Source organism: Daucus carota, chromosome 9, assembly GCF_001625215.2.
Source record: "Daucus carota subsp. sativus chromosome 9, DH1 v3.0, whole genome shotgun sequence".
Taxonomy (NCBI): Eukaryota; Viridiplantae; Streptophyta; class Magnoliopsida; order Apiales; family Apiaceae; genus Daucus; species Daucus carota.
The window spans coordinates 27,312,483-27,334,938 of record NC_030389.2 but is presented as its reverse complement, the minus strand read 5'-3'; the positions used below and the strand labels follow the sequence as shown (position 1 = coordinate 27,334,938).

At 32.4% G+C, this 22,456-nt stretch overlaps 2 protein-coding genes across 2 annotated transcripts; one reads left to right on the top strand and one right to left on the bottom strand.

Annotated features, from left to right (window-relative positions):
- Positions 1–393: 393 nt before the first annotated feature.
- LOC108201362 (PKS-NRPS hybrid synthetase cheA-like) lies at positions 394–2,697 on the bottom strand. The gene is made up of 3 exons (XM_017369654.2): positions 1,844–2,697; positions 615–1,758; positions 394–525 (listed from the first exon to the last, which is right to left on the bottom strand). The coding sequence occupies exons 1-3, from the start codon at positions 2,695–2,697 to the stop codon at positions 394–396; spliced, it is 2,130 nt and encodes a 709-aa protein (XP_017225143.2).
- A 5,624-nt stretch (positions 2,698–8,321) lies between these two features.
- Positions 8,322–19,450, top strand: LOC108202807 (uncharacterized). The gene is made up of 12 exons (XM_017371343.2): positions 8,322–8,752; positions 10,451–10,521; positions 11,484–11,567; positions 11,694–11,987; positions 13,357–13,496; positions 14,575–14,662; positions 15,348–15,530; positions 16,340–16,501; positions 16,878–17,071; positions 17,500–17,650; positions 18,253–18,418; positions 18,939–19,450. Exons 1-12 carry the CDS (start codon positions 8,416–8,418, stop codon positions 19,007–19,009), a joined length of 1,941 nt encoding a protein of 646 aa, XP_017226832.1. The 5' UTR covers positions 8,322–8,415; the 3' UTR covers positions 19,010–19,450.
- Positions 19,451–22,456: the final 3,006 nt, after the last annotated feature.

The following is a 22,456-nucleotide window of genomic DNA, read 5'->3' as shown; positions in this document are numbered from 1 at the left end:
TTTTAATTTTAAGTTTTAAAATGTTTAGGCTTTAATTCTAAAACATGTATTTTTTTCAAAAATATATTATAAAATATGATTATCATATTTTTAATAATCTAATTAGTTTTGCATATTTACTATTGTGAATTAATATAATTATTGACTATTAAAAAATCATTCACTTTTATAAATATTCAATATATTTTAAAATTGTGTGCAAGAGTAATATTTAATTACAAGAAAAATAATTAATATTACAAGAAAAATTATTAAAAATCCCTTTCACTTACAAGAAACATTTAACACATTAAAATGCATTTATAATTCATATTAATAATTCATATTTAACAATGTATTTAAAAATACATTAAAATACGTGACAATATTCACTATTAAACACAAATAAAACTTTTAGCCACGAATTAAGTTCCATTCATCGACTCTAGCTTTTAGAGGGGCATCCCATCCATTGACAGAGTCTTCATGTAATTTGAACCAAAACCCAACAATCGCCAGAACTGGACAATTATTGATCAAAGAGACCTGAAAATAATGAATACAATATTAGGAGAGTATAATATGAGTTAATAATTCAGTCATGATAGATATTACATAGGGATATATATACATACCGAAACAAAGTGATCAAATTTGCGTAGAAATGTAACACAAATTAATTTCTCCGGGTTAGTAGAGCCTTCTGGAGCATACAATGGCAAATATGTCAAAGTACCGATTTGTATCTGGTCTAAAACAACTAAAATCACATTATACATAGTTGCAATTGCTGGACCCATTTGATCCATAGACATCCAATATTGTCTTGGACACGAACTTTCACAATAGTTAATCTTATGTAATGTAGTCCATGCTTCATCTATACTTTTGATCCACACTCTCGCCCAAAAATCTAAACGTCTCTCAATGAAATCATACAGATCTGTACGTACTCTTCTCCACTGGTCCTCTGACCCATAAATCTGATGAGCTACAGATCTATATCCACAATTACCGTCCGCAGAAACAATTACGTATTCATGAATATAAGTCAAAAGAAATTTTGGAATTTCTGAAGGAATAGGTTCTTCCTTCGTGGAAGCTTTACGCTTATTACCTGATTTAGAAGCTGGAAATTTTTTCTCAACATGCTCAAAGTATGAAGGATCTCTTTTTGTGGAACCTCTAGTTGTCGGGCGACCTTTACTTTTTCGATCATGTGAAGGCTCTTCCAATACATTTGTTTTTGGATGTAGCATCTTCTCTAGTTGAGATATGTACATTTTCTTCACCTCCGATGATTGTTTCATCATTATAGAAAAATAAGACCACAAAGTGTTATCATCATCTTCAAATTGAGTGTGGTGATCATCAGAAGAATAAGTACTACCCTCCATATGAAGAGTTCTCCAGAACACATGAACGCTATTTAACTTGATTCCCCTCCCTTCTTCATCTAATAACCTCATCTCATGTGCACATGGGAGGCCGTGTGAAGTTCGCAAATAACAACCACAAGTGTCGGGGTTACTGTCTACTCCATGACAATTATATTCATTCATAATCTTTTTAATGGCCAAATGAGAAACTTTACCGGTCAACTGAGTCAGAAGATGTAACACCGTTATATGGAGATCTTTATTTGCAGATCTGACAAAGCTAGCTTTAATTTCATTCTCTTGAAGTTCTAAAAATGCATGCACTCTTGTCCAAATTGTGTCCAAGCTCCCTGTCGAGGTCTTCAAAAATCTCTTTAACGCATTATGGGCACTCTCAACCCTATAGTTAAAGAAAACAAGTGAAAACAACGCAATAAAATATTATGATTACGAAAATCAAAATAATAGTAAAGAAAAATTAATACCTGTTTGTGGTGCGATTTGCAAAGTGCAACACCTTATTTGTATAAGCGTGCACAAATTTTTTTACATGAAACAACCATGTATTTTCGACGTACATGAGTAGATTTGGACGTTTGACATAAGTCGTTTTAAAATGTTGTAGTCTTTCTTCAAATTCTGCTTCTGTTTCAGCATAAACCATTCTGTTCCGATTACCAACAACTCCAAGCGCAAACAAATGATTCTTAGTCTCATTTCTTGCCCTAGCTTCCACATTTTTAGCGATATGCCGTGTGCACAACATATGATAACTGCTAGAAAAGACATCATCAACTGCATGAATCAAGGCATATTCTCTATCGGTTATGATGACTTCTGGAAGATGATTTGGATCGAAAAGAAGTCTTGCATTTCGAAGGGCCCACTCAAAACTGTCTTTCTTCTCATCTTGTAAGAATGTCAATCCAACAACAAAATTTCTCCCGGTTGGAACACATCCAACTATCTGTAGCAATGGCATTTTATACTTATTTGTCTTGTATGTGCAATCCATAATTAGCACGTAATAAAACTGACGCAGAAGTTGAGCTGCCTTTTTATTTGAAAAAAACAAATCAGTAACCATGTCAGTAGTGCATGAAGCTCTATATGAGTAGAAATAAGATTCTTTACTCAAACAACTCAAAAGTTGTTGAACAACCGATCGACCTTCCATATCCTCTTTTCTTATTGCTTGCCTGTAGTTGTACATTTGTTTCATTGTCGTTAGATTCTCTTTATTTTCATTCTTTATAGAAATCAAAATCTGAGAGGGAGGCACATGAGCTCGAGTCATCTCCTTTACTTTAATCTTCTCATCCTCAGACAATCTGCTCATTATTGAACGACCCACTTTATATGAAGGGAAGTTGTGATTGTGATTCCCGTCAATCACAAACAAGTTCCATGTTCCACCTGAATTTTCCCTACCCTTGAGACGAAATGGACAATTACACCTTTTAGTTCCAGTAATACGCTTCTTAACTTCAGGTTTATTCTGATTATCTTTGTGTTTACGATAAAGTAAGGATCGTTCACAACCGAGATACACAATGGCATCACCCAGTCCTTTGCCTTAGGCCTCCTCTAGAAGAAATAACAACTATGCCAATATTATTATTCTTCCCGACATCTTTAACATATGTTTCCAAGTCATGTTGACTATTAAATGACTTATCTGTCTCGAATAAGTGAGCAACATTCACTAATGGGCTCGAATCAATATTAAAATATACATCCTGCAATTTTCAATAATAACATAAATATTCAGGTGTATGTGTGTTTGAGACTACTATTGCATATATTTGTTCGAGAGAGACTACTGTAAAAGTTTTATTAGAGAGATCAGGCTAAGATGCTAATATTATATATTATAAGTTGATATTCTAAGCATATTTTTTTCTTTAATGATGTCCATGCACAAGAGCTACTGCAGGTACTGCACACAAACATTCAATATAAAGAAACAGTACTACTTGATTTACAAATTATCTTTCTAAATTTTAATACATATTAAAGATTCTAGACCACCTAAAAGTTATATTATAAAAAACTCAAGTATTTTATTTTGACTAAAATTTTAAAGCAAACACTAGTGTTAAGTTTTTAATATTTTATGTTATTGTGATTTTAATTTGTTTTGATTAAATAAGAATGAACAAAAATAAATATGTGTGTGTGTTTGAGACTACTATTGCATATATTTGTTCGAGAGAGACTACTGCAAAAGTTTTATTAGAGAGATTAGGCTAAGATGCTTATGTTATATACTATAAGTTGATATTCTAAGCATATATATATTTTTTTTAATGATGTACATACACAAGAGCTACTATAGGTGCACACAAACATTCAATATAAAGAAACAGTACTACTTGATTTACAAATTATCTTTCTAAATTTTAATACATATTAAAGATTCTAGGCCACCTAAAAGTTATATTATAAAAAACTCAAGTATTTTATTTTGACTAATATTTTAATGCAAACACAAGTGTTAAGTTTTTAATATTTTATGTTATTGTGATTTTAATTTGTTTTGATTAAATGAGAATGAACAAAATAAAAAAATTAAACACATCGATAAAAAATTAAAGAGGTGGATAACATTATATATAAAGTCAAATATTTTAATGATAAAATTATATATAAAGTCAAATAAAAATTATATAAATAAATATTATATATACTAATTAACTTTCTAAATTCGAAATACATATTAAAGATTTTACGTCAACTAAAGGTTATATTATAAAAAAACTCAAGTATTTTTTATTTGACTAAAATATTATGTCAAACACTAGTGTCAACTTTTTAATATTTTATGTTATATAGTTTCAAAATTTTAAATTGTTGTGATTAAATGAGAATGAACAAAATAAAAAAAAAAAATTAAACCGGTCGATAAAAAATTAAAGAGGTGGATTAATTATATATAAAGTGAAATATTTTAATAATAAAAATTATATATAAAATCAAATAAAAATTATATGAATAAATATTATATATAAAAATTATCTTTCTAAATTTTTAATACATATTAAATATTCTAGGTCAACTGCATGTTATATTAAAAGTCCTAGGCGAGCTAAAGGTTATAATATAAGAAAATGAAATATGGCCTAATATAGCTTCAGAAGTTTTTAAGTTATTTTTGATTATAATTGAGAATGAATAAGCAACATTTAAATATAATCTAACATATATTAATAGATGATTAGGTAAAACTTACAGAATAATCTTCTTTTTCTTCTTTTTTAGAATAATCTTCTTTTTCATCTTTTTCATCCATAATTATAGAAACAATTTGTCTGTAAACACGAAAGAACAGAATCACTTTATTAGTAAACAATCTATGTAATATAAAAAACTTATATTAATATAATATATGCTGAACTAGTACCTTAATCAAGATAGACAAGCATCAACAAGATGCGAGCTTCTCGATGTGTAGTTCTAAAGTATAAGCCTCCGACCTTCAGGATGTATGAAAAATATAGCCACCTTTAACCCGTACGTAGTGTTTGTATATATATGTTAGTATAGTGTATGCTTGATATGTTAACAAAAATAATGAAATTTATGAGTTCTTTTTATATAGAAAAGATAGAATATGTATGATCAAATCTATTTATTAACATGCATGAATATATTAACATGCATGTATTATTGATTAGAATAAAATAAAAAGAATGTATGTATTAAACAATATTCATGCATCAGTTAAAGATTGAAAAAAGATGATTAATTGTATTAGTTAGTTGGTGCAGGTATGTATTGATTGCGTGGATTAATCCTGTTCATCTACACAAAAAACTAGGACTGCACCTGTTAACCTGCACAGAAAACTAGGGCTGCATTTATTAATCTAGCAAGGGTATACTTGTAATCTCTGTGAACTGCACAAAGCAAAAATGAACTGTATTTAGCAACTATGATCAATAATTTCTTCGAGATTGGATAGTTCAGTGGTGAACGGTTTATCCTAGGTTGGTTCGGCTCGTTCAACTTTGTCTCACTTTAAAGGTTCAACTTTGTCTCACTTTGAAGAATATCTTAAGACAGTATATTTAAATTGTAAGGTTATATGTTATATTAGTCAAAATAATAATAATAATTTCTTCGCCTTAAGTTATAGTTAAAAACGTCATATTAGTCAAAAAAAAATAATAATTTCTTCGTCTTAAGTTATAATTAAAATAACATGATATTTGTAGTTTAAAAAAAATAATATGATGTTTGTTCTTTGTATCACAATTTGAAAAAATAAAAATTTAAACATCATGTTTGAAAAATATGATTCCAGATATCATTTTGTAACAACACATGATTTAACGTTTATAATTCTTTAAAAACACACAAACATTATATCGCATATTTGTTTGCCCAAATAAGGAGGCTTATGGAAAAACAATGGGTTAATTATTAACTATGTCACTTTTTACGTTAAAAAATATCAAGTGGATCACTCGGAAAATTTTGGTCTCATTTGAATAATTAAAGTCATAAAAAATTACAAATATGTACCTCTAATATCTTTTCGAGAAGTAAATTTTATTTTTCATTGAGTTCTACACATTTTCTTGACTGTTAGTAAATCAAATGAAAGGCTATGAATTCCAGTATTTATGATAATATATTCAGATTTTAAGAAATTGTTTTACTATTTATTTGATTTAAATTAAACAAAATAATTGTAAAATTAAAAAAAGGTAATTAAATTTATTAAAATCTGAATATATTATCATAAATACTAGAATTCATAAGCTTCCATTTGATTATACTAACAGTCAAGAAAAATGTGTGAAACTCAATGAAAAATAAAGTTTACTTCTCGAAAAGATATTAGAGATATCTATTTGATATTTTTTATGAATTTAGTTATTCGAATGAGACCAAAAATTTTCGAGTGATCCACTTGATATTTTCTAGCGTAAAAAGTGACCTAATTGATAATTAACCCTAAAAACAATTAGGGGTTGTTTGTTTCGTTAAGCGGTATGGGATTGAAACATGAATTGGGTAAGGGTGGTATGGTTAATATATTACTTCCGATATCACGTCGGTTGAGTGTTGAAATGAATCTATTTAATTTTAAATATAATTATGTTATTTGATAAATTATTTTATTTTATCAAATAAAAAATCATAATATTTTTTTTATCATCATTAAGAACATTTATTTGTACATATAAATATTTGTTTATTATTATTAATATCTTTCCGAAGAATAAAAAACAAAATCACTATGATACTCATACCCATCTTTCGGTTTGGGTTCAAAATCTAATAATCTAGTGATTCTAAGTATACCGATAAAAAAAAGTCCAACCAAACACGAGATATAAGTTTGGTTGATTTCAGACTCATACTAGTTTTTTAATACACCGAACCAAACGCCCTTCGAAATCCTAACATTAAAAAACGTAATTTTATGAATTAACGTTACTAGCCTTTAACCTATGCGAAGCACGGACGAGTATATAATTCGTAATTCATTATTTATAATTTAAATTTTCACTTCATTTTATTAGTGTTTTAGTATTAATGGATTGAATTTTAATTAAATTATATTATTCAACTGACTATATTTTCTCCCGATTACTTGAAAATGGACAAATCCTAATAAATATATGTGTGTGTGTCAGAATTTTAGTACATTTAATCTGAATTTATACACGTAGATTTAAAAATAAAAAAAATTAGAAAATTCAAATCTTTTCCAAACATACCCCATCGTGTAATACCTTTGAAAGATTCATCTAATCAATCGAATTCCAACGTAATTTTGTAATCTTGATTTTTTTTTACAACAATAACTTTTAAGATTAGAGTTAGAAAGGGTTATGTAATGGTTCATGTTTATATTGAAATAGAACACTTTAAAGTTAAAAAAAGTTATATGAAGGTTCTTGTTAAAAAAAGATATTCAAAATTGTATATTTATAATTTTATTTATAACATTATTATAATTTTTTTAATGAAATATTATATGATAATAAATTGTTATGAGTGTTTTTAGTATTTGAAATTGTTTAACAATATAATACTAATAGACTCCACATTTGTAGAGTTGTAGTACCAAAAGGAGAGTACCAAACCAAAAAAATAACAGACTCCATATTTGTAAACTTGTAGTATCAAAAGGAGAGTATCAAACCAAAAAAATATAACTAAAACCTTGTACTACAAATTATACCCATGTTGGTTTATTATAATATAGTATAGATGTTATCCTGCCTTTGGGAAAACTTTATACTTTTCTATCCAAATAAGGAGGTTCATAAAAAACAATTAAATACCCTAACAATCATAAAACTAGATAATGCAATGATGCGAATTAACCTTATTTTATGAAGTCTGAATAAGATAAGTCCATAGTAAAGTTAGTTAAGACTTATAAGTGATTAAAGTGTATGGCAAAAAAGTACAAGTCATGAAACAAAAGCTAAGAATCGTAGCTTTTTATAATTGCTTCTCGACTTTTTACACAAACGGTACGAATAAGTGCTTCCAACTTAAAAGTCCAGAAGCGGGGCTTAATAGCCCCGCCAAACACCTACTATATACTATTATTTTATCCATTTTGAAGTTAAAATTAAAAAGGTCCATATAAAAATATAGACTAAATATTAATATTAAGTGGGTGTTTGGGCGGGGCTTCCCATTCTGAAATTTTAAGTTAGAAGCACTTATTCGTACTATTTGTGTAAAAAAATCGAGAAGCACCTATAAAAAGAGAGGACTCCTATCTTTTGTTTCATAACTTCTATTTTTTTCCCAAAAACTTTAATCACTTATAAGTTTTAATTAATTTTTAATTTCTACTTCACTTTTTTTTTTAAAGTAACAAACAAACGGCCTCTAGTGTAAGTAATTCATGTGTAAGTAATTCATTATTCAATTGGCATCCAAACTGTAAATCTGTAATACGGAGGCTTTTTTACAATTTCACTTGCAATTGGGAAGGTTGAAGGCGTCAAAAAGAGGTCAGGAGAGGATAATAAAAAAGTGCGAGTCTCCCTCCAATTGATTCAAGTCCCTGGGAGAGACGACAATGTCAACTACTGGGGTTGCTTTATCATCTCTTGTTCTCCATTCCTCCTTGAATTCTACTACACCTTCCTCTCGTCTTCTCTCACTACCCATTTCACTCCCCTGTACTACTTCTCTCTCCCATTCTTCATCTCTCTCCTTCTCTCTCTCTACCCACCGCCCTTCTTTTCGCCGGAGCTCCACCGCCGTGGAAGGAGAAGGAGAAGGGGAAGAAGAAGGAGAAGGAGAATCATTGGTTGAAGATGAGTTTGATGATTTGGAATATGAAGCTCTGGAACAAGAAGCCCAGAGGATTGCTAGAGACTACTCCCTCTCTCTCTCCCAAAATTTGTTAATTGGTACCTTCATCATTTTATGCTTTCTTCTTCTTTTACTTGACTTTTATTATTCACTTATAAATACTGCCAACCTGATAGAGATAAAGATAGAGGGAGGGAGGGAGGGAGGGAGGGAGGGGGAGGGCGGGCGAGAGAGAGAGAGAGACTTTGGTTGGTGGTTACAACATAACTTAAAGCACATACTGAAAGCCAGGGAGGGGGGGGGGGGGGGGGCGAGAGAGAGAGAGAGAGAGAGAGATTCTGGTTAGTGGTTACAACTTAACTTAAAGGCTAAAGCACATAGTGAATTGATGACAAGCACCGGTCAATGTGTTATTCGTCATAACTTTTCTATCTCGCACTGTTTGTGGACTATGTTATCGAGTAACATGCAGATTTATATGCGCCAGGCCGGAGCAACCATATATTTTATCAGGCACTGTTAGATTGTGTCTTATTTATTGTTGCCCGTTTGTTTCGGGCTTTATCTCTTAGGGTTTTCATTCCAGGTATATACCTGGTTGACACACACTTGATTATATACTTTTATTGGGAATAATATACTATCGATTATTCTCGGATTTATATAATTTGTGCGCTAAAACTTGTTCTTAGAGCAAGTCCAAGAGAAGCTTTATATTATCATGTCCTAAGTTAAAATTTAGGGCATTTGATAAAAAAGGTTGCTCCAACAATGTCCTAGTGATGCCTTATATCACTAGGACAACCCCTTCAAGCTCTATTTTTGAGGCACTCTCTCCTTGCCCTATCCCATATTTTATAATAAATTCCTACCAACACTCTCTCTCTTTCTCTCTCTACTTTATATTATGTTTTAATGATGAAAGTGAACTTTTAATAATAAAATATTAAACATATAGTGAAAATAAGGCACATTGTTGGAGTTGAAGTTGGTAGAATATGTCCTAAACTACTAGGACATAATTTTTTATATTATATTTAGGGCTCCAACTAGGACACTCTTGGACTTGCTCATACTGTCCTGCATCAGTTTTTAGAATAGAGTTTGCCGTATTTTTTTATTGTCCAGATTTCTTTCACACCTGCAAGCTTACTCATCCCAATTTTGAATATGATGTCTTTCTTGAACTTGAATTTCTTTTCAATTTCTATCATGAACTTTAAAACTTAAATAATTATAGAGATCTCATGAATCGTATTACAACATAATTATTGCTGGCTTTGATCCCCCCTATATATACATGTAAAAGCTCTCGTGGACACCTATAATTACTAAGGATCATACTTGCGTTTTTTTTTTTCCAACTTTCTCTGCATCCGATTGTGGCTACTTCATTAGTTATTCTGTTTATTAGGACTATCTCCTCCACTTGCTAACTAACAGTTACTTTAACTCTTTAAGTCTCTTCACATTATATTTATATTATCTCTTAATTATAATGGTTTATGATAATTTTGACTGTCCTGATGGTCAATCTAGTACCATATCTTGTTCAGTATGTGTTTCAATCAAGAACTTCTTTTTAAACTTTCAACATGTTTTCATGATTTAGCCTATGTTTCACCGTTAATTTGCACTTAAGTTTTGATTGATTTTTTATATGAAATTTGGACATGATGGCACAGTCTTTTTTGGAAGGACTATATATCTGTAAGACTGTGACCTAAAAAGACTTGCGATATATTTTGTCGTTGTGTGCATAACTTATTGAGTTGACAATCTTGTTATGATATCAGATGATGGAACAAGTGATCAGAAGGAAACTCGCGCTAGGCAAAAAAGACGTAGAGATACCACCACTAAAAATGTTAGTCAGCTTCTTTCTTTGCCCATTAACATAATTTAAGCCACGACATTAGTGGGCAGTTTAAGCTTCTAACAATTTGTGATTAGTTAATAATGAGAACACCCCCCCCCCCCCCCCCCCGGCGAACAGGCTAGATGCAATGAATTTGTATCGAATGCTTTATACAAATTTTCATGTTTCATCTTCTGATTTACTTGTGAAAAGCATTATTATGCCTTAATCACTTTTCGATATCTATGCTTTTGCTATAAATATAATAAGGACAAAAGAAAGTAAAACTATCTTATAACAATAACATATGCATGATGTGTAAAAATAATGTTCTCTTGTTATAGTTAGAGATAATTAGAAATAAGACTTATCATGATTTGGAATTCATAAGAGGAGCACCCTTGTACACTGAAAACTATGTTCTCTTTTTATAGTTGGAGATAATTAGAAATAAGACTTATCATGATTTGGAATTCATAAGAGGAGCACACCCATACTCTGAAAAATAGTCGTGCTTTAAATATAGTATAATATTCTCGTTAGCTGAAACACCCCATTTTGCTATCAGCTTAGGCATACATCTAGTATGATTGTGAAATGTGTTGAATTTTTAGTCCCCATACATAAATCAGACATCCTTAATTTAAGTGTATTTAATTATAGCATTAAATTAAACTTTGTGATGAATGTAAAATATATGTATAAATATGATATTGTCCCTTTAATAGATGTTAAATGGTAGTATTTAGAATATAGTTATGTATAATCTTCTTAGTCGCAGGCTTGTGTTACTGCTGAGGATTATATGCTACTCTGAGAAGCTCTGTTTAATCTCACTTTGAGCAATGCAACTGCTGCTTCTTCTTCTCTGTTAATGCTATTCTATAATTATATAGTTATATTTAAGTAAATGTAGTAAAGATTATGTCGATCTATTTTTGTGATCCTGACCTCCTTCAATGTTTATTCAGATCCCAGATCATCTTCTTCCGAAGGTTGCAATTGTTGGAAGGCCAAATGTGGGCAAATCAGCACTGTTTAACCGACTTGTTGGGGTATTGAATTTACTAAACACTTCTAATATAATTATTTAATCTTCAAGAATTAGACACTAAGATGCACACACCCACATGTACCTTAAATATAGTTGTATCAGTAAGTACCACCTTTGCTCTATGAAGGGAAACAAGGCCATTGTAGTTGACGAACCTGGAGTTACGAGGGATCGTTTGTATGGTAGATCTTTTTGGGGAGATTATGAATTCCTAGTAATAGATACTGGAGGTGTTCTCACAGTTTCGAAGTTGCAGACTGATGTTATGAAGGACTTAGCAATTTCAACAACCATTGGCATGGAGGGGATTCCACTTGCATCCAGGGAGGCTGCTGTTGCCAGGATGCCGTCAATGATCGAAAGACAGGCCACTGTAGCTGTAGAAGAGTCATCAGTCATCATATTTGTTGTAGATGGTCAGGTATGGTCTTATATGACTAATTGTCCTTAGTTCATGTAAGCTTCGTATTTTCTTGGCCGACCATGTGGTTCTCCAGTTCATGAAATGATCATCTAATATTTTTATGTAAAATTGATCCTTATAATACACAGGAGGTCCAAATTTTTAGGACAAAACAGTTAATAGCTCCTGTATTTGAACTGCTAAAGATGTTTGATCTGATCAGTATTAAAGATACTAGCTTATGACCCATGCATCCTATCTTCATGAGGATTAAGGAAATAAATTGTGTATGTTCTGGGATTCAAATCCTTGGCCATTCTTCAAATTCTAATATGGTATTGACGACCATGGACCATATCGCAGCATATTATCCCTTAGGCTGAATATTTGTAGGATATGATAAATATAATAAAATATAAAATATATTATAGCATTGCATGATACTGTTAGTGAAGGATGTATTGGATGTGCAGGATCTATAAGTAACACCACCACTTACTAAGCAATCAATTATTAGAGAAACTTGGCAGTCAATAAAGTAATTGGTGTTATTTCTTTTTTTCTTTTTGCTAACTAAAATATTTGCATTAGACTGACTTCAGTGTCAAGTTAGGGTAGTAAGAAAAGCGGAACATAATCCATCTTTTCTATCCAATTCTGGAACAAACCGCAATAAGAAAGGAAAAAACCTTAGCTTGGTGTTATTTCCTTAGACAATGTTAACATTATCACCAAGAAGGAAGGTGTAGATGTTTTTTGTGGAATCTATTTTGAAGCTCTAAGGAGACGCACCCATTCTTGATATTAAAGTTATATCGATGATGGTAGAGCAAGGTCAAATATTAATATAGTATAGATCAGGGTGGAGTGAGAGCGAGTATTACCAAAATATTTGGACTGCAGGGCTGGAATCTGTACAAGATCTTGAGACACTGCCTTTTATGTATAGCTGTGAGACATCCAAGTTTTCTTTTGTCAACAGTGTCACAAATTCTTCAAGTATGGGTCTGTGGATATCCCGCGTATGTAGGCAGACAACTTTTTAGACCATATAGCAATACCGGATCATCTATTATCCTTTTCATAATGCCTAATTGTTTTCAATGTTATTGTCTACTATGTTGTAGCAGTTGTACTATAATTATATCACCGCCTTTAGGCTTTAACTATTGTGTTTGTTGCATAATATATTGCCTCCCCTTGCTAAATGGGATTCTACTTATTCATATATTCTAGTGGTTTGCCTTTTGCTATGTGCAATAATTCTGTCTTATTATTGAAAGATGGTAACAATTTATTTCAGTACTACGCTTATTGTTCCTCTGTATGTGGTTGGTAAGTCTCTTTGACTCATGCGTACCCAGCCATAATAATCTACTCTGAACAGGCAGGTCTAACAGCAGCTGATGAGGAGATAGGGGACTGGCTTCGTAAGAACTATTCTGACAAGTATGTCATTCTCGCTGTTAACAAATGTGAATCTCCAAAAAAAGGAGTCATGCAAGCATCAGAGTTTTGGTCATTGGGGTGAGTCATTTATTCCTCAATCCTCTTTTATCTGGATAAATATTTATTTGGTAACTTCTTGTTCTTTTGGTTCAAATGTCATTAGTTAATGATCATTATACGTATTGTGACTTATAAGCTATGTTACTCTGATTCGGGTACGAAGTGTGAGATGGACACATATTCGAGTGTCATACTCGAAAAATCCAAAATTGCACTGTCCTATGTTTTGTCACGGGTATGGGAACACGGCATAATACATTAATAAATAATCATGTTAAGTTGATATCTTAACGAAAAGTACCATTCAAATTTAGACTAAAAAAAATATTATATTAAAAAAATTGTAAATTAGGGATCTTCTCTGCTTGTTTTCTACTTTTTCTTCTTTCTTTCTGCTCAGTTTTTGGTTTGCATTGTATATTCAACTTATATGTCGTCTAGAAGTTGGTCTAGGTGTTCACATTTCAGTCAAAGGGTCCGACACGGTAGTGTCCAAGTGCCGGATACGGGTATGGCTACCGCTACCTAAACAGAAGAGTCGGAGTAGCATAGCTTATAAGTACTTAAATATCATATCACTGTTTAACAAATAATAGAAGTTTATGATTTAAAGGGGCATTCATAGAGAAACTCCTTGGACGTGATTTTTATGAACTGGAATGCACCATAGTACTCCCTCCGTCACATGATAATAGTCGCTTTGACTTTTTACACGTAATTTGAGGTAAAAAAAATACCTCTACATATTATTTTTCAAATTTTCTTTTTCTGAATAAGAATATAGATGTTAAATTTTTATTTAGAAAAAGAAAATTTGAAAAATAATATGTAGAGGTATGTTTTTATTTACACCTCAAATTACGTGTAAAAAGTCAAAGCGACTCTTATTATGGGACAGAGGGAGTAACATTTAGCATGCATATTCACCTGGGATATGCCTCTTGTTCTCTGATTTGTGTGTTGGGTGTATACATAGTATAAGTATATGTATTCAGAACCAGACTGGGATTGATGTATTAACAAGTAAATCATATCCTTTATCGAAACTATATTGAATTTGATGAGATGTGCTTTCACGTCTGCTATACCTGATTAGGTTCACTCCACTTCCAATATCTGCTGTATCTGGAACAGGAACCGGAGAACTTCTTGATCTTGTTTGTTCAGGACTGATAAAAACTGAGGTACCCCATATTTCCAAGTTGCAAAAGAAGTATAATATTTTGTTTTGATCAGTGATCAATTAATAATTTGATCATTGCTGCTCTTTAGAATTCTTAGTTTAGGGCAGGCAGATGAAAATAGTTAAGTTGATGCAACACCACTTAATAACTGTTGAATCTTCGTTAAGGTGGCATGTATACAAGTTTGTGATTTTGTAAACAAGATTAAGGGAACAACTTTCATAAATATAATACCAGATAAATATGAAAAGACATTTGTACGCTAAGTTGCCGAGTTTCAAATTTCGATGGACTATCCTCCTGTAATAATGATTGTTGTTTTTGTGACACCCTTTGTGGGTGGGGGGGTTGGGGGGGGGGGGGGGGGGGGTTCTTGTGCACTCACAGACACACTACATAAATTTCGACGTTTTGGAAAGGAGGCTGATTATATGCGTATCACTTTAAACATTGCATCATTTAGGAAGGCAGGATTTTTATAAAAGCTGAGTTGAATTGGAAAATATCGTTTGCTGTATTGAACGGGATGATTTAAATTCTTTTTCTTTAGTAGTTTCTTGCCTGATGTGAGATTGCTAGTTTTAAAACTGTTTACGTAGCTAAAGAATAAGTTTTTCGGGCATGCCATGTTATGATTCAGTCCAATTGAAAAAGAAAATAACTATTAATTTTTAATTGTCTACAGGACCCAGAAAGTCTAGCTGAAGAAGAAAATTATGTTCCCGCAATCGCTATTGTTGGCCGACCTAATGTTGGCAAAAGTAGCATCTTAAATGCTTTGGTTGGAGAGAACAGAACAATTGTTAGTCCAGTTAGTGGAACGACGCGAGATGCTATTGATACAGAATTTACTGGCCCTGATGGACAGGTCTGACCAACACTATTTCTTCTTTGTTATGTGTCTTGTGAAAGTTTCTGATTCCTATTCATGAACAGTGTTATATACTTATATTGGTATGGACTCAATAGCGAGTAATGATAATACTTGCTAGGCATCTGTAAAGACCAATATTCATACAGTGTACTCGGTATCTGTAAATTTCGTTGACGCTTTTTTCCTTTTAGAGGTACAGATTTGAAGAAATTTAGGAATGATCAAGTGTCCTCTTTTAGCTTTTAGTAACCTTTCATCTTTGGGACTCTATGTCGGAACAGACACTGTATATGTATCGAGTTGGGTAACTTATCTTTGCATATGTTTCTTCAGAAGAATTTTTGTCCCCCATCTTCATGCTCTCCTGCATCTGGTGGATTGTTTTTCACCAGTCAAAAACCACAAGGAAGATATTACCAGTAACTGAGTGCAACTGATCAATTAACCCTTGGATACTAAGCTTTGGGGAGATGGAGTCTATGATTGGTATTAAAATTAGGGATAAGCATCATATCAAGCTCTAAATAGTTTCGATGTTCGACCTTTATTGCAATTGTACGGAGTATACACTGAAATGGTTAGGAATCAATTCTTCTTAATCACAATTCTTTATCTGGATTCTTGTCAAACTGCTTTAGAAAGCTAAGTTTTTTCTTAGAAGATGTTATTGTACATCTCTGTTCATGTTTGGCTAGCTCTTGTACTTCAAATCAGTGAAAAGCTGCATACTTGTTAGTATTTTATTCAGAGATCTTGTTTTGCATCAGGCTTTGTTTTAAAAAATAGGTTTTTTTGTTACGCAGAAATTCAAACTTATTGATACAGCAGGAATTAGGAGGAGGGCAGCAGTGGCATCTTCTGGTAGCACGACAGAAGCTTTATCTGTGAACCGAGCATTTCGCGCTGTTCGGCGTTCTGATGTCGTGGCTCTTGTAATAGAAGCTCTCGCTTGTATAACTGAGCAGGTAGTTTCTCCCGTGTATTATGTAGTTGAGGTTTTAGATGGCTAATTTGTTTCTGCCAAGTCAAACAGGCATCCAGTCCAGATCTATAGACCTGGTTAAAGTTGTTTCAGAGAATTTAAATATATTCTTGAGTACACTTAATGTCTTTCTGCACTAAAAGTAACTTGCCATTTTTCTTCCTTAATACATAAAATGCATAAAATTATCTTATTTCTCGCCAACTATTGTTATGATCAAACCTCAAAACTAAATTTTTGGGTGTGCGATGTTATTTATCACTTTTTTAAAGATGTGACTCTGAAAGTTACTACATGGAAATCTGAAACTCTTCGCCAGATTATTATTTATGATCTGCAATTTTTGCCAAATTTTCTAGGATTTCAAGATTGCTGAAAGGATAGAAAGAGAAGGTAAGGGTTGCTTGATTGTCGTGAACAAGTGGGATACAGTCCCAAACAAGAATCAGGAAACTACCAAGTACTATGAGCAGGATGTTAGGGAGAAGCTCCGTCTTCTTAACTGGGCACCTATAGTTTATTCAACTGCAATAGTTGGGCGTAGTGTTGAAAAGTATGTTTTTGTGGTGTTCAATCTTGGCTAATTATTATCTATTATTGATCCCATGCTCCTAACCGCAGTGAGATGAATCTAATTAGCCATCATATGACTTGAGTGCACTCGTAATTGGCTTTACCTAGATAGTTTTGTAGATTTTCTCTCTTAAATGATCTGTTGTCTTTAGAATATCAGAATGTTGATGCAGCGAAACAATATTTTACAAATACAGATCCTATCTTTGTTTTTTTTCCGGCTCTGAGAAGTTTCCTATGTAATATATACATATAGCCATCCTTACAGTTTTGATAATTTTTAGTATACTTGGGGGTCTATATTTTCCTTGAGGTCGCAGTTGGTGATTTCGATATAGCACATGATTTTGTGGATCACTTGGGAGATATAAAGTGGAAAATGACATATTAATCCCTTGTGTTATACAGAATTATTGTTGCTGCTAGTGCAGTTGAGAAGGAAAGATCAAGAAGGCTAACTACCGCCATCCTAAATCAAGTCGTCCAGGAGGCTCTCGCATTCAAGTCCCCTCCAAGGACCCGAGGTGGGAGAAGAGGACGTGTTTTCTATTGCACACAGGTACATTTTAAGGAACAATGGTTCATTGCTATTTTCTCAACTGAGAAAGTATGACACTTCTTATTAACAATTGGTACTTTTTAGAATATGTTTAGTACTTAAATTTTTATAATTAACATGTCAATTAAAGCTGGATGTGTAGCATATTTGGAAGCAGCATATCAATTAAAATTATTGTAAATTAAGACGCAACCAAGGCCCCAGTTTGTTTTGGAAAAAACAATTTTCGAAAAAAATATTAGGCAAGGAAAATTTTGTTGCTGAAAAATATATTCCCATCTTTTTTGTGATTGCTTGTAGCACTCCATACATAATTGTGCGTAGTTGTGTAGATTGCCCTATGACCAATTTCTTAAAATTTGTCACACTGACGATTTTCATCTGTATCCTCAAACTTGCCATCTTATCATGCTGAATTTAATTAAAATATTCATGCTGTACTTTTTTTTTTGTCTTGATATCAAATTGTGCATCTTAATATCTTATGTATCATATACAGATAAAATTGGTCTAAATCACACTTATTTTTGTTCAAGTTATAACTGAGAAGCTGTGCACTATTCTCGCGCCAATGTTAACTGTGTTTTATCTAACCTTTGCAGGCAGCAATTAGACCACCGACATTTGTATTCTTTGTTAATGATGCAAAACTTTTTCCTGAGACATACCGGCGTTATATGGAGAAGCAGCTTCGGACAGATGCAGGATTTCCTGGCACGCCTATTCGCCTTTTGTGGCGCAGCAGAAAAAAATCTGAAAGGAATAATGGTGAGTAAGATGGATTGATGTGTGTTTTAAGTACACGTGTTTTCTCATTTTATCGCCACTTTCTTGAAAGTTGACGGAACCTCCAACCTAAGGGATTCAATGTTAAAAAACTCCCTTAGTAGAGTTTCACTCCAAAAATGGAATGCAAGTGAAAGCACCTTTACATCCCTTTACTTCCCTCCTTAAAAAATTCGCGAGCATGCCCTTAAAAATATATACAATAAAGCGTTTCCTGCAAGTATTTCCTGGCATTGTAATGACAATAAACAAACACATTTGCAGTCATTTTGGACTTCCATATATAACCCAGCTAAAGAGCACCATGCATGGTTTTCCGTTTTATGTTGTCTTGTAACAATTGAAAATGGTTAATATCACCATTCTTCAATGCATAGTCATTTCCCGTCCGCTATTAATTCCATAATTTCCACGTTGAATTTACTGTTTTATTGGCACCTACTGTTGAATATTAGATCACATAAAATACTTACATTTCACTAATGTCTAATTGTAAAATCAGGTGGGGGTTCTGCAACGAAGACACGGGTGAATCTTCCAACCTATGACAGAAGTTTAGTGGCAGCTACATAAATCAATGGTATCTCAAATTCTGGTCTTGATTGATGATTGAAAGTTGGAATACATTGTGGAAGTTAAAGAGCGCCCTCTTTGAGAATGTCACCATTATGAACAACTTCAGTAAGATATCAAGCAAATTTGAGGATCGGATGGCTGATGAGTACAACCATAACCCATGACGAGGGGCCAAAGCTACATTTTTAAACAAAATGATCAGGCACACCGAATTGCATAAACATAAAGGCAATGCCTATATTCTCAGATAGTAACTTATAGTTCTATCATCTGGCCCTATATTGTATAGAATGATACCTGATTAGCAGTTGGAAATTTTCCTAGTCCAATTCAGTTTTTAGCTAGTCGGAAATTTCTGTAGTCCAATTCTAATTTTTTTGCTAATGATTTCGTTTGATATTTGGTGAAGATTAGCAGTTAAAGCATTTTTCATATTCAGTCGAGATTAGTATTCAAAATTATATGATTTTTAGTACCTTTTTTCATAAGATTAGTATATAGGTCACATGTAGCACATCTCATGTTCACATGTTGTGACCAAAATTTTATATCAATAAATTTTCTAGATTTAGCCTTGTGATATTTATAATGTTTTTAGTGTTTAAAATGAGTTTTTGTGGAGATTGGATAGGCAGATGAAATATTTTAATGAAAATGATGGCTATAATATAAAATCCCATTTTTTAATAATTTTTATAAGTTAATCTGGTTTAAAATGTATGACGTAATGATATTCCTACTTTTGACATGTATCTTTAGAAAATTTTCAATCCAGTCAAATTATTATTTCTTAAAATTTTTAAATAAAAATATGTAATAAATTTTTTATTTAACAACAAAAGCTATTTAGAAATAAGAACTTTTGTTTTGCGATACAGTATATGATTAAACTCTTTATAATAGTAGCACAGGAATCATGAAAAAATTATTTTATCTAGAGAAATATATAATATCCATTGGACCGAAAAAGTTTATTACTTTAACGTTTATTGATATTTCACTGCCTCCCCAGAACCTCCTTTACATATATACAGAAGGGAATGTATGATTAGCATCCATTTGTCAGTATGAGAAAAGGCCCTCACGGGCACAATTTGACTACATACAGCTGCCCTATTTAGTGTCCTAAGTCATAATATAGGGTATTTGATGAAAAAACTTAATCCAACAATGTCCTAATGATGCCCTATATCACTGGGGTAACTCATTTAAACCTTATTTTTGAGGCACTCTATCTCCTTGCCCTATTCCATATTTTATAATAAATTCTTACCAACACTGTCTTTCTCTCTCTATTTTATATTATGTTTTAATGATGAAAGTGAACTTTTAATACTAAAATATTAAACATATAGTGAAAATAAGACACATTGTTGGAGTTGAAATTAGTAGAATATGTCCTAAACTACTAGGATATAATTTTTTATATTATATTTAGGGCTCCAACTAGGGCACTGTTGGACTTGCTCTAATGCCTTGAATGTCACTACCCAGAAAAATGGCTCCACTGGCACTCTATAACGCAACTCAAAATCACATTATTATTCTTTCATCAAAACGTCACACGCAGTGACGTTTTCCATTGACACTAGAATCAAAACATAACCACAAGTTACGTTAACAATATTGTTTAATATAAAAAACTTAACATTAGTTACATTTTAGGGTTTATATTTTGATTTTTAGAGTTATTTATTTATACTTGAAATTAAATTGACCGACGGTTAGGGTTTAGGATTGAGGGTACTCCCTCGAGCCTAAACCCTAATTAATGCGAGGCTGAAGGGCTGAAGGTCCTGAAACCGAGAAACCGGCGGAATAAATAAATTTACAATCGTTAACATTTAGTGTTTAGGTTTGGGTTGCAGAATGATTAATTCATACTGTAAATTAATTGGCTGAACGTTAAGGTTTAGGATTGAGGGTGTAGGGCCGGTAGGCCCTACTCCCTCGAGCCTAAACCCTAATTAATGCGAGGCTGAAGGGCCGAAGCCCCTCAAGCCGAGAAACCGGCAGAATAAATAAATTTACAATAGTTAACATTTAGGGTTTAGGTTTGGGTTTTAGAATAATTAATTCGTACTGTATATTAAATTGGCCGAGGAACCAAATTTAAAATTTAATCTTAAAATTATTGATTAATAATTTTTAATATTTTAAGGTTCATATTTAGGTTTTAGAATGATTTATTTATAATTGAAATTAAACTAATTTTTTAAAAAAAAAAAATTCACTCAAAACGGGACGAACCCACGTTTTGAGTCTGCAACAAAATTAGAACTTGATTTCAACTCACGTTTTAGAAGTAAAAACGTGATATTAAGTCACGTCTCACAGCCCAGCCCATTTGAAGGTCACAATGGAAACCTGAGACGAAGTTGCATTTTGTCTTTTCAGTCCGCTAAACGCGACACGCAGTGATGTTTTGCTCAAAACGTTCGTTGAAGTGGCGTTTTGAAGTGCCAGTCAAGGCCATTATTTTAATTCGTTACTTTCAGGGCTATTTCACTAAAAATAGTGACTCACATGGCCGTCACCCTACTCTGTTCGGTGTTCATGTTTACTACTCTCTCCGTCCCAAAATGAATGAGCTGGTTTGACTTTCACGAAGATAAAGAAAAAGGTAGTAAATTTAGTTGAAAAGTGTGTAAAGTGGTGAGACATATCAATATTTAATAATAGATTTGAGATAGTGGAGGAAAATAGTGAGTGTAATAGTATTTATATTATTATATAAGAGCATCTCCAATGGTGCTCTTAAATCACTCTTTAAAATATAATATAATATTTGGCTCCTAGTGAGTTAAGACATTGAAAAAGATTTCAACTCCAATGCTCCTCTTTATACTTGCTCCTTATTCATATTTTATTCATATAAATGAGAGAGAATAGTAAAAAGAGAGAAATGTTGGAGGTAAAGTTGGAGAGAAATCAATATTATATTCATGAAAAAAAAGTTAAGAGCTCTTACATGCTCTTTAAAAGAGAGGAGAGATGATAAGCTCTTAAATTTTTAAAGAGCTTCTAAGAGCCCATTGGAGCTCTAATTTTTGCTTTGCTCTTTAAATTTGAAGTTAAGAGCTTATTTAGAGAGCCCCTTGGAGATGCTCTAAGGGAGATAGTGGAAGAAAGTAATGGGTGTAATAGTGTAAAGTAGTGTTCAAAAATAGTAAGTATGATATATTCATTCTTTTTGGAACGTCCCAAAAAGAAATAAGGGTCATATAAAAAGGGACAGAGCCAGAGGGAGTAATTAGTATACTACTGTTCAATCACTGTGCAACAGTGCAAGAGTGGAGATGGCAATTTTAAACCCAGAAGTCAGAAGGTCAAAACGTGACTACCAACTCTAGTTTTGATCTTGTTTTCTGATTAGTGAATTTAAATCTTGCTTCACTTTTGTGTTGCCATCCTAGGGGTACCCTAGTACTTTGTAATTTTTCT

Coding starts and splice junctions, on each gene's coding strand:
- LOC108201362 (XM_017369654.2), bottom strand. CDS start 2,697: ATGAGCAGATTGTCTGAGGATGAGAAGATTAAAGTAAAGGAGATGACT. Junction 1,759..1,843: donor GCAAATCGCACCACAAACAG/GTATTAATTTTT, acceptor CTTTAACTATAG/GGTTGAGAGTGCCCATAATG. Junction 526..614: donor AATTTGATCACTTTGTTTCG/GTATGTATATAT, acceptor CATTATTTTCAG/GTCTCTTTGATCAATAATTG.
- LOC108202807 (XM_017371343.2), top strand. CDS start 8,416: ATGTCAACTACTGGGGTTGCTTTATCATCTCTTGTTCTCCATTCCTCC. Junction 10,522..11,483: donor GAGATACCACCACTAAAAAT/GTTAGTCAGCTT, acceptor ATGTTTATTCAG/ATCCCAGATCATCTTCTTCC. Junction 15,531..16,339: donor TTACTGGCCCTGATGGACAG/GTCTGACCAACA, acceptor TTTGTTACGCAG/AAATTCAAACTTATTGATAC.